This window comes from Syzygium oleosum, unplaced genomic scaffold (assembly GCF_021117445.2).
Source record: "Syzygium oleosum isolate NSW1041296 unplaced genomic scaffold, Sole_v2.1 Sole_v2.02, whole genome shotgun sequence".
In the NCBI taxonomy this organism is placed as follows: domain Eukaryota; kingdom Viridiplantae; phylum Streptophyta; class Magnoliopsida; order Myrtales; family Myrtaceae; genus Syzygium; species Syzygium oleosum.
Genome location: NW_026607486.1, coordinates 20,268,380 through 20,286,001, shown reverse-complemented (window position 1 = coordinate 20,286,001; position 17,622 = coordinate 20,268,380). Strand labels below are relative to the sequence as shown.

The 17,622-nt window shown below is 41.8% G+C and overlaps 3 protein-coding genes across 3 annotated transcripts; all 3 read right to left on the bottom strand.

The window, feature by feature from the left end:
* Window positions 1-5,635: 5,635 nt before the first annotated feature.
* Window positions 5,636-7,055, bottom strand: LOC115673153 (dirigent protein 9). Its single transcript, XM_030595239.2, has one exon. It carries the CDS (start codon window positions 7,042-7,044, stop codon window positions 5,920-5,922), a length of 1,125 nt encoding a protein of 374 aa, XP_030451099.1. The 5' UTR covers window positions 7,045-7,055; the 3' UTR covers window positions 5,636-5,919.
* A 1,371-nt stretch (window positions 7,056-8,426) lies between these two features.
* On the bottom strand, window positions 8,427-9,158 carry LOC115673150 (dirigent protein 25-like). The gene has a single exon (XM_030595234.1). It carries the CDS (start codon window positions 9,156-9,158, stop codon window positions 8,427-8,429), a length of 732 nt encoding a protein of 243 aa, XP_030451094.1.
* Window positions 9,159-9,640: 482 nt separating this feature from the next.
* Window positions 9,641-13,692, bottom strand: LOC115673151 (caffeoylshikimate esterase-like). Its single transcript, XM_030595235.2, has 8 exons — window positions 13,449-13,692; window positions 13,312-13,344; window positions 13,091-13,217; window positions 12,822-12,968; window positions 12,533-12,663; window positions 10,846-10,983; window positions 10,510-10,608; window positions 9,641-10,340 (listed from the first exon to the last, which is right to left on the bottom strand). Exons 1-8 carry the CDS (start codon window positions 13,449-13,451, stop codon window positions 10,065-10,067), a joined length of 954 nt encoding a protein of 317 aa, XP_030451095.1. The 5' UTR covers window positions 13,452-13,692; the 3' UTR covers window positions 9,641-10,064.
* Window positions 13,693-17,622: the final 3,930 nt, after the last annotated feature.

The window sequence follows — 17,622 nt, the reverse complement described above, 5'->3', positions numbered from 1 at the left end:
AAGGTGGCAAAATTGTTTGGCACTTCTCGCTCCAAATTGATTTGAAGATGAAACCCTGACCCCATCAGATTGAGCGTCAAGTCTTGATTTTCTTGGTGTCGGGGGCAAGCCATGTTCGGAGCTGCGAAACGGGAGGTCATAGAGTCGGATTTCAGAGTCCTCAGAGGCATAGAAAATGGTGAAGCGAGGCAGCCAAAGGGTGCGTGGAGTGCTGGTGAGGGCAACGGCGAAGGGGGTTTGGTGGTGGATTCGGCGGGTGAGGGCAAGAAAGGGGACGAGGTGGCCAGATAACTAGAAAGGAGAGCGAATACGAAGAAAAAAATAAAATTAAGATTGATGTTACGAAGGAAAAAAGAATTCATCCTTTTCATGATAGGTGAATAGTACGATGTGGATATGAATGGTTGCTATAATGTCATCCACATTCAAGATTGGTAATTCATCTATTGATGTAATCTCTCAATTTGGCCACCTTTGCTCCACGTAATAACCATGAAACTTCTAAGTTGACAAGCACGTTATTTTTGGCCACTAGTTGCTAATCACCTTGTATTTCACCTCATTTTTTTCCAAAGCCAAACTAAACAACATAGAAAATTCATGTTTTAAATAATAAGAATAACGAAAAAAAAAGGGACATCACAAATGTTATGAATTTCGTGAATATATAAGTGTCATAGCGTCTTAAAACGTTCACTTGAGTGCCTCTAATGAAACTTTTCGACTATTCCTACATGACTTTATTTAAAATTTGTAAGTTCAACGACACTTTAATAAAAAAATAAAGTCCAAAGTGGACAATCTTCGATCAACCTACCAAATTGTTTGGCACTTGTCGCTCCAAATTGATTTGAAGATGAAACCCTGACCCCATCAGATTGAGCGTCGAGTCTCGATTTTCTTGGTGTCGGGGGCAAGCCATGGTCGGAGCTGCGAAACAGGAGGTCATAGAGTCGGATTTCAGAGTCCTCATAGGCATAAAAAATGGTAGAGCGAGGCAACCGAAGGGTGGGTGGGGTGGTGGTGAGGGCAACGGCGAAGGGGGTTTGGTGGTGGATTCAGCGGGTGAGGGCAAGAAAGGGGACGAGGTGGTTGGACGGGACAATATCACTAGCACGAGACATCCTTTGGCACGCTTTAGCCGACTTCAATTCGCCAATGAGCCATGTTGTGCAATTTGTGCAAAATTAATGTCATCTTGGATTTTTCAACAGCACAAATCGCCGATGACACTCAACTAAACGATCTTCAAGCAACATGGCGTTTGAGAGAGCGGAACAAAGTTATAGCACTCAAATGAGCACATTATGTAATGTCCAATATTCCTAAAAAAAACGGTCCATTGATCACAAAATTAAAAAAAAAATCCAGCTCTTTTGCACATAAATGCCATGTTGCGTGGTCTCAAAACGGGACCAACAAGAAGTCACGATGCTTTGAAAAAGACCATAGGGGGTCCACAGGGAGTGCTTGTCAACTTTTCCAATAGCATCATTCCTTTTTCTCCACATTTCTTGAAGTTCCGCCACACATGTTCCCGCATCAAATGTCCATCTTATGCCGAAGGATATAAAGACTTGTATGTTTTATTTTTACACCAACATCTTTGTTTTATGTCCTTATCATGTTATTCCTCCCTCTTTCTTTGGCCTAATACCCAAAAAGACCTCAAGTTTTAGCTTTTGTCCAATTTCTACCTTTTGTCTCATAAAAAACCTCCAACTTTAGGTCATGTCCCAATTCTACTCTAAATTTTTTTTATCTCATAAAAAACCCTCAACTTTAGGTCTTGTCCCAATTTTACCCTAAGCTTTTTTTCGCTCCATGAAAAACCTCAAACTTTTGGTCTTGTCCCAATTTTACCGTCCAGTCTCAATTTTACTGTAAAATTTTTACAGTCTCATGAAAAATCACAAAATTTTACTTAAGTCACAAATCTGACTCTATTAACCCTTCGCCCAAAATTTCTCGTTGACAACCAAGAGATAGAAATCGGGGGAAGAACAGCATTGGTGCCAAAACTTGTGTACGGAGGCCACTTTGGTGCCAAAACTTTCATTTGGATCACTTAGTGTCAAAAGTTTACGCCGGCGATCACTTAAGTGCCAAATCGGAGAAAAAATGATCACTTAAGTGCCAACGGCGAGAAATTCCGATCAAATTTAATACCTGGCTTTTATATTTAAATTTTAATGACACGTGGCATTTCTATGTGTATAATTCAATTTTTTAAATATTTTTTTTTCTGATTTTCTTCTTTCTTTTCTTTTTTTTTTTTCTTTTCTTTCTTCTTATTTCCGATGGCCGGCGTCCGGCCACCGGCCACCGGCCATGGCTGGCCTCGCCGGGCATCGCCTTCCTTCGGGCGAGGCCGGCGAGGCCGCCGTGGCCTCGGCGAGGGCCGGCCTCGCCGGATCCGGGCGAGGCGAGCCCTCGCGGGGCTCGCCCTACCCGGGGCGAGGGTCGAGGTCGCCCGGGCGTGGTGAGCCCGGCGAGGGCTCGCCTCGCCGATCCGGCGAGGCCGGCCCTCGCCGAGGCCACGGCGGCCTCGCCCGGAGGAAGGCGAGGCCCGGCGAGGCCGGCCATCGGAAATAAGAAGAAAGAAAAGAAAAAAAAAGAAAAGAAAGGAAAAAAGAAAGAAAAGGAAAAAAAAAAGAAAAGAAAGGAAAAAAAAAAGAAAGGGAAAAAACCACCAAAAACCCCAAACTTTGCCATCTGTGACACATTTACCCCGAACTTTTTTTTTGTGACACCAAAAACCCCGAACTTTGCTTTTTGTGACACATTTACCCCAATGTATTTACTCCATGGGCATTTTCGTCTTTTTTGCTTTTTCTTTTTTTTTTTTTTTTTTTTCCTTTCCGGCGAGGGGGGCCCTCGCCGGATCCGGCGAGGGCCGCCCTCGCTCGACGCCGTCGAGGGTCGACCTCGCCAGATCGGGCGAGGGCCGCCTCGCTCGCCCGCGAGGGCGGACCTCGCCCGACGCCGGCGAGGGTCGCTCTCGCTGGGCGAGCGAGGGCCCCCTCGCTCGACGCCGGCGAGGGCCGCCCTCGCTCGACGCCGGCGAGGGCCCCCTCGCTCGACGCCGGCGAGGGCCCCCCTCGCCGGAAAGGAAAAAAAAAGAAAAAAAAAAAAAAGAAAAAGTAAAAAAGACGAAAATGCCCATGGAGTAAATACATTGGGGTAAATGTGTCACAAAAAGCAAAGTTCGGGGTTTTTGGTGTCACAAAAAAAAGTTCGGGGTAAATGTGTCACAGATGGCAAAGTTTGGGGTTTTTGGTGGTTTTTTCCCAAAAAGAAAAGAAATGCCACATTAGCCTCCGGCGAGCCACATCGGCCTCCGGCGAGCCACATCAGCTTGAGAAATTAATAAAAAAATGCCACGTCGGATTTCCGGCGAAGTGGCACTTAAGTGATCGTTTTTCACAACTTTTAGCACTTAAGTGATCCGATTAAAAGTTTTGGCACCAAAGTGGCCTCCGTACACAAGTTTTGGCACCAATGCTGTTCTTCCCCCGATAGAAATCTCTCAAGCAAGAGCTGTTTAAGTGTCCCAAGCACTCTCCGATCGCGAGAGATGGAACATTCCTAAGCATTTGAGATCGATAAGCGCAAAATCCTGAAGGAGATTTTGACGGAGGGTTAATGGAGATCTTTATGAAACAAAAAAATTAGAGTGAAATTGAAACTTGACCTAAAGTTGAGATTTTTTTATGAGATAAAAAAAATTTAGGGTAAAATTGGTACTTTACCTAAAGTTGAGGGTTTTTTAAGAGACAAAAAAAAAGTTTAGGGTAAAATTGGGACTGGACCTAAAGTTGAGGGTTTTTTATAAAACAAAAAAAAGTTTAGGGTAGAATTGGGACATGACCTAAAGTTGGAGGTTTTTTATGAGATAAAAGGTAGAAATGGGACAAAAGCTAAAGTTTGCGATTTTTTTTGGGTATTAGCCTATTAGGCCCTTTTTCTTTTGGCTCTACTGGCCATTCATACGTAGAAGGGTTTCGTGTTGGCCTACTGGCTAACGGTCAATGGAGAAACATTGGTGGCATAAACATATTGAAGGTGAGATTGGGGAATTTTCAATCATTCTCTCCTCAACAACTCCCAAAAAAAGAGAGAGAGTCAAAAACACAAATTGCATTGAACCCCAAGATAAGGAGAAAAAAGTTTGAAGACACGCGGAGATTCTATTGTTCGACTCTTAATTACTGAATTTTCTTGAAACGATTTTCTTTTTTCACGCGTACGTGTACAATTCGTAAGATTGTAAGATAGATAAGATTCGAATTTATCATACTACGCGTGAGATAAAAAAAAAAGGTTAAATTTTTTTCCGTTGATAAATTCTAATTAAATAACCAATCGAGGATAAGTTAGGGGGAAAAAAAAAGAAATTACGATCGCTTAAAAATATGAGTTGCTTTTCTTTTTCTATAATAGTACATCTGTATATGTTATGGGCCAAGATGAGATGTTCTAGTCCAATTAAACAATCAAAGCAAATTCGTGTAGCCCGCCAAAATGTTTAGCGTTGATGTTGCCAGTATAGTCCTGCTATCCAAAAACAATGGAAGTGCCGCGTGGAACTATATAATCTCGGGAGGTGAACTGATCGAGATGCTCGAAAAGTGGTCCGGAAAACGAGACCGAGACATTATCACAATGTCGCGGTCACTGATATTGTTGGGCTGTACCGTCCACCGAGCCGGCCAAGTAAAAAGCATCGTGCTCTCCCGAGCAAATTGGACCCCGGCTCAGGCCCCCTCGGTCGGAACATTGTCGAACGCGGGTGTTGAGCCGGACACGGGTTATTGAGGTGACTGGTGCTAGATGGGCTTTGAATTGGGAAGACTCTGTGCTGGAGGAGGGCATATATACAAAGGCTCTGACCCTTGGATCAGTCCCTTCTTCAATGAAATTGAATAGAGGAATGTTCCGAGTGTTGTCTTATCGCCTTGCAGAAAGCGCAGCGCATAGTGTGGATCGGTTTTGATGACCCTGAAACGCATTCAAATTTTGAAGCCCACATGATTTCTAGTGGAGAAGCTCTTTGTATATGATTTGCAAGTCCTGAGAATGCCTCAGCATCATCCCAAAAGTTCCATCGACAAGCATATCCTGATGGTCCCACCTTCCACTGGGAAAAGGCTCTCTGCTTTAGGCTCAAGATCACGGAGAAAAGTTGTGGGTCCTTCAACATTATCTTGGGAAAAAGGAATTCTTTGATTCTGCTGTGGTGGAAATATCATCTAAGGTAAGGCAATTTCAGCTGGAGTTAAAGACTTGAAAAAAAAAAAACAAAAAAGAGTCGGTCAGACTCGACTTCTCTATACTTCGAAATGAGCAATGCGGTGGAAGGGGAGGGAGAGAGAGACAGAGAAAAGGATCCATCCATGGCAGAGCTGAGTTGAGAAACTGCTTGTCAATTTAGTTCAAGAGTGAGCAAGAGAGGTCAAGAATATTTACAGACTTAGCATCAAATGATGATGGTGGAGCTGGAAGCTTCCGTTTTGCTCTGTTTCCGCAATCGTGAATAATTTAGAAGAAGACGTCCGGACCGGCTCTTGTAAATCGAAATCATCAAGTCGACACATCATCCTCTTCGTTGTGTACAGTATACAGCACACACTGATGATAACATGATCTTTTATTTGCAATTGTTATCACGAATTGAGGTGCGGATAAGGGAGAATTCACTCCCACTATTACATTACATCAGTGAAATCAGCCCATCACATAGATTCTCGAATCCGTCACAACAAGGAAGAGATTCACATAACATCGAAGTCATCATCCTTCAGATTTAAATGCTTCTACGGGCATTTAACTGAAATCTGCAGAGAATGGGACCCTCAAAGACTCGTACACTCGGCCCAACTCCTTGATCAAATTCATCACATATTGTATGTGACACATTTACTCAGACAGATACACACTAAACTGAAGAATTGTATCCACGCCATCGGTGATATGTTGATTTTCCTGATGAAACGTCTCAACGGTGGTGTAGCCCTTGGCGTGCTCGTACTTCCCCGTCCCGCCAACGATTGCAACCTGAGATTCGGGCGAAGCCGTCCGATGCACCGCGAAGAAGCTGATAGTGTCCTCGATCTCGTGATCGCCACTAGCACTACTGTGCAGCATCACGGTCACAGCGATCGTCTGGCTCGTGCCATCCAACAAGTTGGCCAAATAAAAGCCCTGCGCCTTGCCGATCACAGCAGACCCCAGCTCGTGCCCCTCGGTCAGCTCGTCATCGAACACGGTGATCGAGCCAAACATGAGCTGCTGGAGTGTGGCCCCCGCTGGGAGCTGCCCTGCCGTGACGAAGGGCTGGTTGTTGCCGCCTGCAACATGGTCGTTATTACCTGCGTTCTGTATCACGGTGCTCGCCTGCGCACTGCTTAGGCCAGTGAGGAACGGGAGGTTGTTGTTGTTGATTATGCCATTGAGGTTGCCAATGCCATTGATGTTGCCGACACCATTGACGATAGGGACGCCTCCGTTCATTGGGAAGATATTGTTATTGGGCTTGGAGAAGGGGACGGCGCTTATCTCGGAGTTGGCAATGACACCCGTCACTACCCTGGCTGACGGGTGCGATCCTCCTATGATGTCATGCATGAAGAAGGACAATTGGGGCTGTGCTGTGCCAGGCTTCGCCACTACTGCACTAGCCGCGGCAGTTGTGATCGGGGCTGGGCCACCAGGCAGGGTCGGGACAGGGCCTGCTGTTGGCACCACAGCAGTGACAGGCGTGTCTGGGATTGGCGGGTCCTCAGCTTCATCATTGGTGGATGCCGCCACTGGCGCCACTGTGGCATCGGAGGCGTCAGGTAGTGGTGGGTCTGCAACAGTGGCATCCAGGAGTTGGCCACTTGGCAATGTACCAGTTGGGCCAGATTGTGTCGAAGCATCAGCAATTTGGATTGGCAGGCCCGCCTCATCAAGGATCCTGGCTGAGCTGACGCATCCGATGGCAATGGCTAGGAGCAAAAGGCAAATGAGTGTGTGAGGGGTGAGAAGTGAAACTTTGGCCATTGTGGGAGGTGACTTGTGAATTGTGGAATGGGCTTGTCCTCTGGTGACCTGTTGGACTAGTGTGTTGCAAGTGGAAGTGTATTTATAGCTTTGATGAGTTAAGTCTCTTAGTGAAAAAGTGGAGCTGTTGAGTTGGAGTAGTTGATTCCTCACTTGTTCGAATGGAGATTGGTGAGGTTGGTCTTGATGACCTAAAGCTCATACAAAACCTAATAAACCATGCTTAATCTTGGAGTAGGTCTTCTCTTGATTTTAATATACTGAAAATTCGCCTTCTTATTCAATGTTTTTCATCAAGTATTTGGTCCTGAAATTCAGCTCGCAAGCTCAATCATCTAGCCTCAAATTAAGAAATGGGATGTCCTGTTACACTCAAACAAGTGATGATCTTAGCTGATTCAATTTCAATCTCTCAAACTTCATATTTATGTTATCAAAACAACTCTATACTTCACGAACCACATTTTTTTGGTCTACCGGCAGCAGTTTTTGATGGAAAAGGTACATTTGGCAGACAGTTGTGAATTGTTAAGATTAAATTTTGATTTTTAGTTCTGCATGAAGCAAACTCGCCTGTTCAAGTTGAACGTCTTTGGAGAGGATTAGTCCTAACAATGTGAATGTCATGTGGCAAAATTTCATCAGTTCGCTTTAGCATTGTTAATGACTGCTGCATTATTATCTTCTTAATGTTGGATCCTTCAAATCTCCATTTAAACTGTACCGAGTCCTTAGAACTTGGACAATGATCGACAAAAACATGTTAAAACCAGCTCAGCAAAAGGTCCAACCGTATATCTGGTTTGCCACTTTCGAATCATATAATATGTCAGCTTGTAGGTGTTCTTAAGGCACTGGTCCAACATATCAAGATGCAGAAGTAATGCTGAGAATATGTTCATTGTTTTTTTCAACTAATACATGTATAATTGCAGCATGCGGTTTCACATTTGTCTTCCTTTTCACCTCTTTCTTTGTATAATTCAGCTTCAGGAGTGTGATTATCCATTTCATTGGCCAGAAGTGCTATAGCCTACTGCTCTGACATTTCAAATCACTGCCATTGATTCTGTTTCCTGATCTTAATCTCACTTTGCGCAGTTTGAATGATCATTGTCTCCGATCACAGAGACATTCGGTAAAGAGAATAGAGAGATGGAATGGAAGACATCAGGCTTTTAAGAGATAACTTTGATGGTTGACGAACTCATAGACTTGAATGTAGATCGTGAAACAACAGCCCAACATCTTAAGACTTGAATAAGAAAAATCTCTTGCAAGGTCCAACCCTAATAGATTATAGGGGAGTGGGTAAAAATTGTTCTTCCAGGTGAGAGAATAGAATTTGAATACATATATATCTTAGTGTTAACAATGTTTCACTAGCTAAGGTAAACTGTGAACAGAAGGTACATGCTTTCTCTTGTATCTTCCCCGCTAATGTTATATCCACCATCAATGAACTTGACACTAGCATAGCCATTTGCACCATTATACAATCCAGTACCCCCAATGACCGCGATATGAGACTCCAAGACATCTGTTCGATGAACCCCAAAGAACCTCAGTCCATCCTTCAACTCATTGCCCGCGAAATATGCAGTCATTGCCATCATGTGGCTGGTTCCGTCCTCCGAGCTGGCAACATGCACTCCTTGCGCTTTTCCGATCACCCGGGAACTGGAAACCAACCCTTCAAATAAGTACTCATTAATCTCTGTTACGCTGCTGAGTTCCAATTCTTGAAGGGTGGCGATGGCCGGAAATGACAAGCCCGTGCCAGCCAGGTTGAGTGTTCCAGTGGACGAGCCGGCGACCACTGGGTCTGGAGGGTTGTTAGGCTGGGTTAATGGAATGCCCTTGCTGGGAGGGAAAAGGCCTAGTGGCTTTGGGAAGGGGAGTTGGTTGTTGGGGACCTTACCTGTGGCCGGTCTCGAGGTAGAAATGTTGCTCAGGACATTTCTCATGAGGAATGTGACAGTGTGATGGCTTTGGTGGTGATTTGGGGCGGGTTTGCCCAGGGTTCGGGCCGATGATGACTGGTCTATGACGGTAAAGATGATGATGACCAGGAGTGTCAATGTTAGGGTGACGGTGTTCTTGGCATTGCCCATTGAGGGAGAATCACTGGGATTTTAATCTGTGTCTGCTACTTCTTATAAGGGGGGAAGCAGATGTTGGGTTTTGGTTTGGTTGTGTTGGAGTTGTTAAGTCTTTGAGATGGCAGTTGGTGGCCTTCTTTTGTTCTCATTGAAACGTGAAGATGATGCAAATTTTCGGGGAATTTTAACAGCTTAGAGAAATCTTGAGGGTCGATTCTAGTTGCAAATTGTCGAATTCAGGCGAATTGCTGATATATGTCAAGCCACTATTAGTGCGCTATCTGCTTTCCTATGAAAACCCTTTTTGGCCATTGATTTCTTTGGAACTCAAGGCAGGCGTTATTGCATCTTTCATGTTTCGAATTCCTCACGGTCACCTAGGTCGTAGTATGTGTATTTCTACTTCCAAAGCATCCGAGATCAACTGAGAATCGCCAACACGTGTACATGAAAAACGGTAGGGATGCAAGTTTCGATGCTTAGAAACAGGCTAATGGTTACAGAAAAGATGATATTATTCTGGAGAAAACGAAACTCTTAGTTCAGGCATGACTTGTGGACAATCACAAAGAATGATTTCTTTGACATGGAGTTGTTGGAAAAAATATTAGATAATATCCAGCAAGAATCTATCATGGCAGGCGGTGCACTAGTTCAGAAATTCGCATTAGATCGCTCTCGATGGCATGAATAATCTGCAGCTGCAGCTGCATTATTATGAGCTGTCTAGCTCGCTTCTTCGGCGACGTGTCCTCTTCCCTGATGAAGCACACCAGTCCTAAGTTGATTGCCTTTAAGAAAGGCAAGCGAACTTCATCACTCCCCCAATGAGAACCCTCTTAAAGTTGCATTTCGCAAGCAAATTATCACCATGACTCTGCGCTATCTAATTTTTATACCGCTCAGCCTCTCTGAGTTCTATGTATCCTTTGGTTGCGGGTCATTCTCTTCTTTCAGTTCTCTCTCCAGCCTCGAATTCCCTAGTGAAGTTCTCTTATCCAACCATCCTAAGATGTCGTTGAAGACGATTTCAATATTCTCCAGTGGCTCTCCGTACAGCAAACCATGCCACATGCCTGGATACAATTTGAATGTCTTGTCCGAGCTAAAAGCCGAGTCATAGAGTTGCTTGCTCACGGATTTATCCGTCACTTTGTCTTCTTCCCCATGGAGAACTATGAATGGCAACGAGACCTATCAAGTGAAAATGAGATGTTTTCAGTGAGCAGGACAACAAACACCGTGTAGCATTGGAATCAAAAGATTGTTTAAACACGTTTTTTGTGCTTGACAGCGGCCGATTGATTTGTTGAGAGGAAAGAGAAAATATATTGACAGACAGGAGGGAACTATGCTGCGGAACCTCGTTAAGCCTCTTCTCCAATTCCAAGCTGATCCTCAGACATTCGAAGCCCGTTTTCAGCCGAGGCCGTCCTTTGTAGCAATACTTGTTTGCTCTCACCTGTTGCCAAAAGTTGCACAGTCGGTCACCATTTATAAATATCTGTCATCTAATTCATGTTCGGTGGTCTGCTGACTGATCTTCACTTCTCACAGAAGTTGCACAATCATAAAATGAGAGTAGATCGTGCTAACTAGTTCAATGTCAAAAGTAGCCAGAATCAACATTGACAAATTGATCATCGATGATTACTTCATGGTGAGTGTACAGTCATAAATGCTTGTGATAGGAATGTACCTGTTGTCTTACTTCAGGGACTTTGAAAGCGAGATCGATGATGCTTGGGGTCGGAATAATCTTCCAGGTTGGGATGACATTGGTCAGTTTAGTTAGTATATTGATCACGAGTGGCGGTGGCTTTGCATCGTCGGCGATCTGAAACAGAAATTGCAGATCAAAAACAGCACAAGTTCTTAAAAACACTTATGCACACACATCTGTGCAAGTACCTTTACCTTGATTCCATGTATTAAGTAGGAAGACATGAATTGATGAGTGAGTATCCGAACAGCTTATGTTAAGATATAGATTCAAATGATGAATTGATTTAATTTCTCCCGATATTGACGTGATAATATGAACAAATGAACTGTTCTTAGGAGAATATGTCTTGGCCCTTTGAGACCCAGTTCAGGAATCAAAATATAATAGCTAACGGTCATTTGTTTGAATGAAAAATATTTTCGAAAAATTATTTTTCGACTTTTTAGTGTTTAGAAAGTTTTCCATGGACTGAAAACAATAAGTTTAGATTAAGGGAAAATGACTTCTCCTTTGACAAGAAGGAAATCACTTTCCTTAAACTACTAAACAAATAAATCCAATTATTTTCCTTGAAAATGATTTGCATGAAAAATATTTTCCTTTATTATGAACTTTTCAGTGAAACAAATGCATCCTAATTAATCTCCAAACTCCGAAGTTGGTGCGTTCTATTCTTCATATTTAAGCAATTTTTTATTTTCAATACTGCCTCCACCGACAAAGAAAGAAGATGGATCTATTCCCAAATTATTCCTATATTAAATAATAGAAGGAAAAAATAAACAAAAATATAATCGGCACTTTTCTTATAACTTCTCATTTCATCCACTTCCTCGTAGATAGAAGTAGCATTGCTCTTCTCATAGAAACTCACCATGCGCGCACCCCGACACTAATTTAATAATAAAGCCGCGAGTGCTTTTTATCTCACTTTTAGCATTTCAAATTTACCCTTGCATTGTCTACGAAGGAAATGTTTCCGTTTAGTCTCCCCTTTAATTTCCTTCTTATCGATTTTTTTTTTCAAAGTCTAGAATTGTAAAACCTTCCAAAAACAGAAAAGTACCCGCTACTGTTAAATTCAAAACTACTCACTGCCTAAAAAAATAAATAAATAACCACTCAAACTTTCATTTATGAATTGCACTACTCAAATCCATTAACGAAATGCGCATGACGCGCGTTGGTTCTGAGTCATTGAACACATTACTCAGAGCTGACTTTAGCTGGTTGGTGCATGAATACCTAACACTAACAGCACTATGGTCTCACTTTATGGACTTCCAATCAGATGAATATTCTTCGTGGGTCTTTCCTCTCTCCGAAGTTGCAAGAATAGAATAAACACTTGATCTGAAGCTAAATGAAATGACAATCTTTATACTTACTAAACCAACCCACTGAGGGCGACATGAAACTCTGAACTGGCTCAATACCAACAAAGAAGTTTCTTTCGTCTCAAAAGAAATACAGGAAAAATGGAAAAAAAAAACATATGATGTAAATGATTTATCATTCCGACCAAATTGTATGAAGGAGAGGATACATAGATGTATTGATATTCTAATAAGTTTCGGAAACAAGCGATGTGAGATCAGGTTATATGTCAAATTCAACGTATGTGAAAGCGAATAAGGCAAAGACGTGTGTGCATGCTCACCTTACACATGGGAGCAACCAGGACAGCTCCATCCCAAAATTCTGGTTTCTTTCTGTGCAAAAGAAGGGCAACTGCTCCTCCCATGGACTCTCCCATCAGGTACCTCATCTTCTCCTTATTCTCTTTTCTTTCTGCGAATGAACACCAACAAAAGGTCACAAAAATGTAAATTAAAAAGGGGAAAATAGCATGAGCAGGGGCAAGAGTTGGAGTCTGGAAGGTGCGTGATTATTTGGCCATTAATTTCGTATCGGCCAGAGAGGGAACAAAAGTATTGAGGTTTGATTACCAGAGATGCTGGTAAAATGAGTTGAGCAGTCATCCACGAGATCGTCGAAGTTGTCGATGAAGGCCATCAATCCATCCGATTTCCCATGGCCTTCGTAATCGATCCCGTAAACAGCGTAACCCACGTTCACCAACCGGACCGCGGTGCCTGATCAAACCAATTAAAATACGAAAAATGATGAAGACATATCAACCGTATGTACAAGTAGCTCAACGAGGGTTTTTTAAGAAAATCGTATAGGATCTTCAGAAAGAAGCAATGGCACTGACTCCTCATGGTGATGCTGCATTCCATGCCATATCCATGGCAAATAAAGATCAGAGCTTTCGGCTCTCGGTCCCGAGGAAGCCAACTGCATGTGAACAGCTTCAGCCCTCTGGAATTCGTTATGTAATCCTGCAATATTAACCACGAAAGAAAAAAACAGTTCAATAATAAAGCAAAAAATACAAGATTTTCATATCTTTTAAATGTAGAGAGTGAGAGAAACCTCCTCATAGTTGATGTTTTCAGCTTCAGGCTCCTGCAGATGGAAATCAAGCACCGTGTCAAAAAAAAAAAAAAGGAAAAGTGAAAAGAAAAGGGTTATCAGAGAGAGGAAAAAGGGATGGTCAGAAAGAAACACACCATGCAACCAAAATCTGAAGATGATATGTGAAGTGAACCCCAGAAAAGCAAGAGAATCAATAAAATCTGAAGATGATGTCTTGGCGAACACAGAAAAATAAGGAGAGATTATCTGTGATTATGTGTATCACAAGTGAGAGGCTGTGGAAGGAGATAAGACCGCTACTTTTTGCATGGACTCTCTGCAACATAAGGAGGAGAATAAGTTGAAGAAATATGACACTGAATATGGGTATCTGTCCCCTTCGTTTTGTCTGTAGTTGGAAACTTCATCACTGCCTTCATGCTAATTTTTTTTTTTTTTTATCAAAACCTTCATGCTAATTAAGAATACTTAAATTACCTGCTTTTTGGATCAAAGGTTTTGTGGTGCGACCTTCCTTTTTATCTCGGTTCAATGTTTTGTCCATACATAGAAAAATTTCGGACTCACCCAAATTTTGGACTCACCCTATTCCTTCAAGCAACCACCTCCACATGATCATTCTGGCCCTCATTCATTCCTTCCCCGATAATTATCCAAGAAAAATGTCCATTCATTTCCCGATAAAATTACAAAAAATTACCTTAATAGAGATGGTTAATCCATTGGGGGATATCTATCTCTTTAAAGTCGTAATTATCGCACATCAATACGCCTGTTAGATGACGAAAGGAGATGAGAATGAGCATAACTTCTTATTTTTCAGCTGCTTATTTTGTTGAAGCAGTGCGAAAAAACTTAAATCGTTACGATTTGCCATTTGTCCCTTTCATAGACGCCCAGAAAATTTTGGAATGAGGCCAAAATAGATGTTTAATTTCGTGAAGGAACAGTTCAAAGGGTCAGCTCTAGCGTAAAGGTTAAATATCATTAAAGTCTCCAAATCATTTTGAGTAATCTGCCGTGCTTGAATGGTCCCGATGAGATCCTATTTCCTTTTATTTGCCATCACGTCTTTATTGAAGCTTCGTTTGCTTGCTGATGAGTATCATGTCACGTTCTAGGGTTTGTCAGCTTATACGTGTCGGTTCTTAGTATAAAGTAGCGTGAGCAGAATAATTAATCGTTCGGATTTTTTCTTTTATTGAGTTTCTTTCGGATTTTATGTGGTAAATTAGGACCGCTACCTAAGGAACGAGTCAACTGTAGAATAGATTTATATCATTTAAATTGCTTTTCATGAGATCATCGCTTGCAATCTTCCAACTCCCCCATTCTTGACGGCCAAAAAGGACAAGGATAATTAAAAAAGAGAGATTCATAATGAGTGGTCCGTCAACGGTTTGAAAATTCTTCTCATTGGGCAGTCAACAAATTGCGTGATTAACAGTGACACGCTTGACAAAATATTAGGAAAAGGAACTTGGTATCACGAGTATCGATTCGCGTGTCTAACAACTACGAAGAATCTGTAAAATATAAAGATAAGTGCACTGGAAGTCCTGAACCTTATCACGATAATGAAATTAAATCTTAAAACTTGTAAAATATATAATCAAGTTCAAAAACTTATTAAATCGATATAATCGAGTCTTCCGTTAACTCCGTCCAACTTGGCTGACGAAAATGCTAACGTGATTTTTTTAAAAATATTTTCTCTTTTCCACGTGGTAATGAAATGGCTAAAACGGCGCCGTTTTAGTCAAAATCATATTTTTAATATAAAAAATGAAGGGTTGAGAACCAGGTGGTGAGGGCTTGCACGGCCGTCACCGCCGCCACCGCACCATTGCTGGCAAGGGCCAGCGAGGATGGGGGATGGCCAACGGGGGTCGCCAGCCCTCACCGAGGGTTGCCATTGGTGGCCAACCTCCACTAGTGGCGGCCCTCGGCTAGACCCGGGCAAGGGCCGCAACCCTCACCTGCGGTCAGCAAGGGTCATTAGCCATTGGTCGGGGCCTGATGACCCTCACCCCCTGGTTCTCAAACCTTTTTTTTGTTTTTTTAAATTCAGCTTATTTTTAAATTTAATTTAAATAAAATTTGTATTAAAGCTTAGATTTGGACCAAAACGATATAGTTTTAGTTTTATGTTTCATGTTTTAGGCACGTCATTACCACGTAGGAGAGAAAAAATATTAAAAGAAGTCACATCAGCATTTTCTTTTAGTCAAGTTGGACAATTCGCGTAACTCAATTTTTACATAGAACCAAAGGAAAGAAGTCTCGGGAATTAAAAAAAATAATTGCGGGTTTCTTTTCGACAAACAGTATTTATGAAAATCTTAGAGATCAACTCTGCAATCAATTGTTAGAATCAATAGTTCTTCAAATCGTTCATTTGAAAAAATGGAAACCATTATTATTGGATGATCATGATACTTTCCAAAAACTAAAATTATTGATCACTCGAGTGCTTTCCTTAACTCCCATTCAATTTGACTGAAATATTGACGTGGCTTTTCATATATATTTCAAGACCACGTGACCTGATGTGGCACTAAGTAAGCCCCACGTGGTAAAAAGGCAAAAATTAACAAAACGAAAAAGGGCCAAAAATTAGGGGGGGAAAGCAAAATAAAGTGAAATTTTTTTCTTTTATAAAAGAAACAAGTAGGGAGAGAATGAGAGGATCGATCAGCCGGGGGGATTCTACGGGGCTATGTATATATCTTGTGAAAATAGCGGCTGATAATTCCTTCGTTGAATTCCCAATTCAATTACTACTCTTTCCATGGCTTCGTAATTTCTCTTTGCACTTCTAGTGAAAGTTGGCATATCACCACCAAACTCCGACAGAATATGATACTTTGGTAAATAAAAACGCGGTGAGTGCGATAAGAGGATTTGCAATCCATTGCCAATCACGGAAAGGTTATATATAGTAGGCTCTAACCGGTTGTAATTTTCTAATTAAAAATATAACTTTAATCTAGCTAATTGATTTTAAGGGGAAGAAAATTACCAAAAAAGTCTTAAATCTATTGCACTTGTGCTAATTCAGTCATAAACCTTTCAGTTTAGCCGATTTAGTTCTAAACATTTTGACGATTTGCCAATATAGTCATTCTGGCTAATTTTGACCGGAAATCGTTAACGTGGATACCGGCCATCCTACGTGGCACGACTAACGCTGACGTTGACATTTTTTGTAATTTCTAAAAAAAAATTGAATTTTTTCTTTTATTCTTTGCTTTTCTTTTTCCTTTCTTCCTCCACCGGTCGCCAGCAAGGGTTGGCCTTGCTAGTTTCGGGCAAAACTTGACTTCACCAACCTCTGGCATGGTCGGCCCCCGCTAGATCCAGCGAGAGCAACCCTCACTTGCCATTGCCGAGGCCCACACGACCAGTAGAGGAAGAAGGAAAAAGAAAAGAAAAGAAAAGATATAAAATAAAATTAAAATTCAAAAAAAATTAAAATTATACACGTTAGTGTTGGTCGTGCCATGTAAGATGACTAGTGTCCACGTCAGTGATTTTCGGTCCAAATTGGTCGAATAGACTGAATTGACAAATTATCAAAATGTTTAAGACTCGATTGGTCAAATTAAAAGTTATAGAGTTGAATTAGCACAAATGCAATAAGTTTAGAGCTTTTTAAGAGACTTAAGGGGCTTCTCAGTTCTCATTGCAACATTTTCTACTAATTAATGCCAACATTGATCAGGATCAACTACCCTTTATCTCTCACAATGCTCCATTTGCACCAACATTGCCTCCCCTACTAGCTGTGATCACTTCTTTCCGTTTAACCGTAAAGAGAAAAACCCTAGAAATCGTCGCTTTCTTTACCAAAATACTCTACGAAGCATCGTTTTCAATGACGACTTTTGATCTTGCGAGATTCGGCGAAATCCATGCCGTGATGTGCAAGATGGGTAATTGTAAGTGTGGGTGCTTTGCCTGGTTATAAAACTGGCCGTGATTGGTTGAGCTTTCGATTTCTCAACATATACAAAGCAATAATGGTGAGGGAGAGAACCCACGGGAGGCAAACATAGTAGGTAGCTAAGCCCAATCACGTGATTAATTCCATTCTTTCCTAAATCATATCTTGGCCCCATTTATTATTATTTTTTTCAATGATGAATGTGATTCCAATTATAATAAAAGGGGTAATTCATGATGCACTTAGAGTTGGTAGGTTTAGTTTGATTATCAATGTGACAATTCAACCAATTATAACGAGCAAATCCTATGGACCGTGTCCCCTGCTTGTTGGATTCATCGTGCATCGCACATCACTTCTTG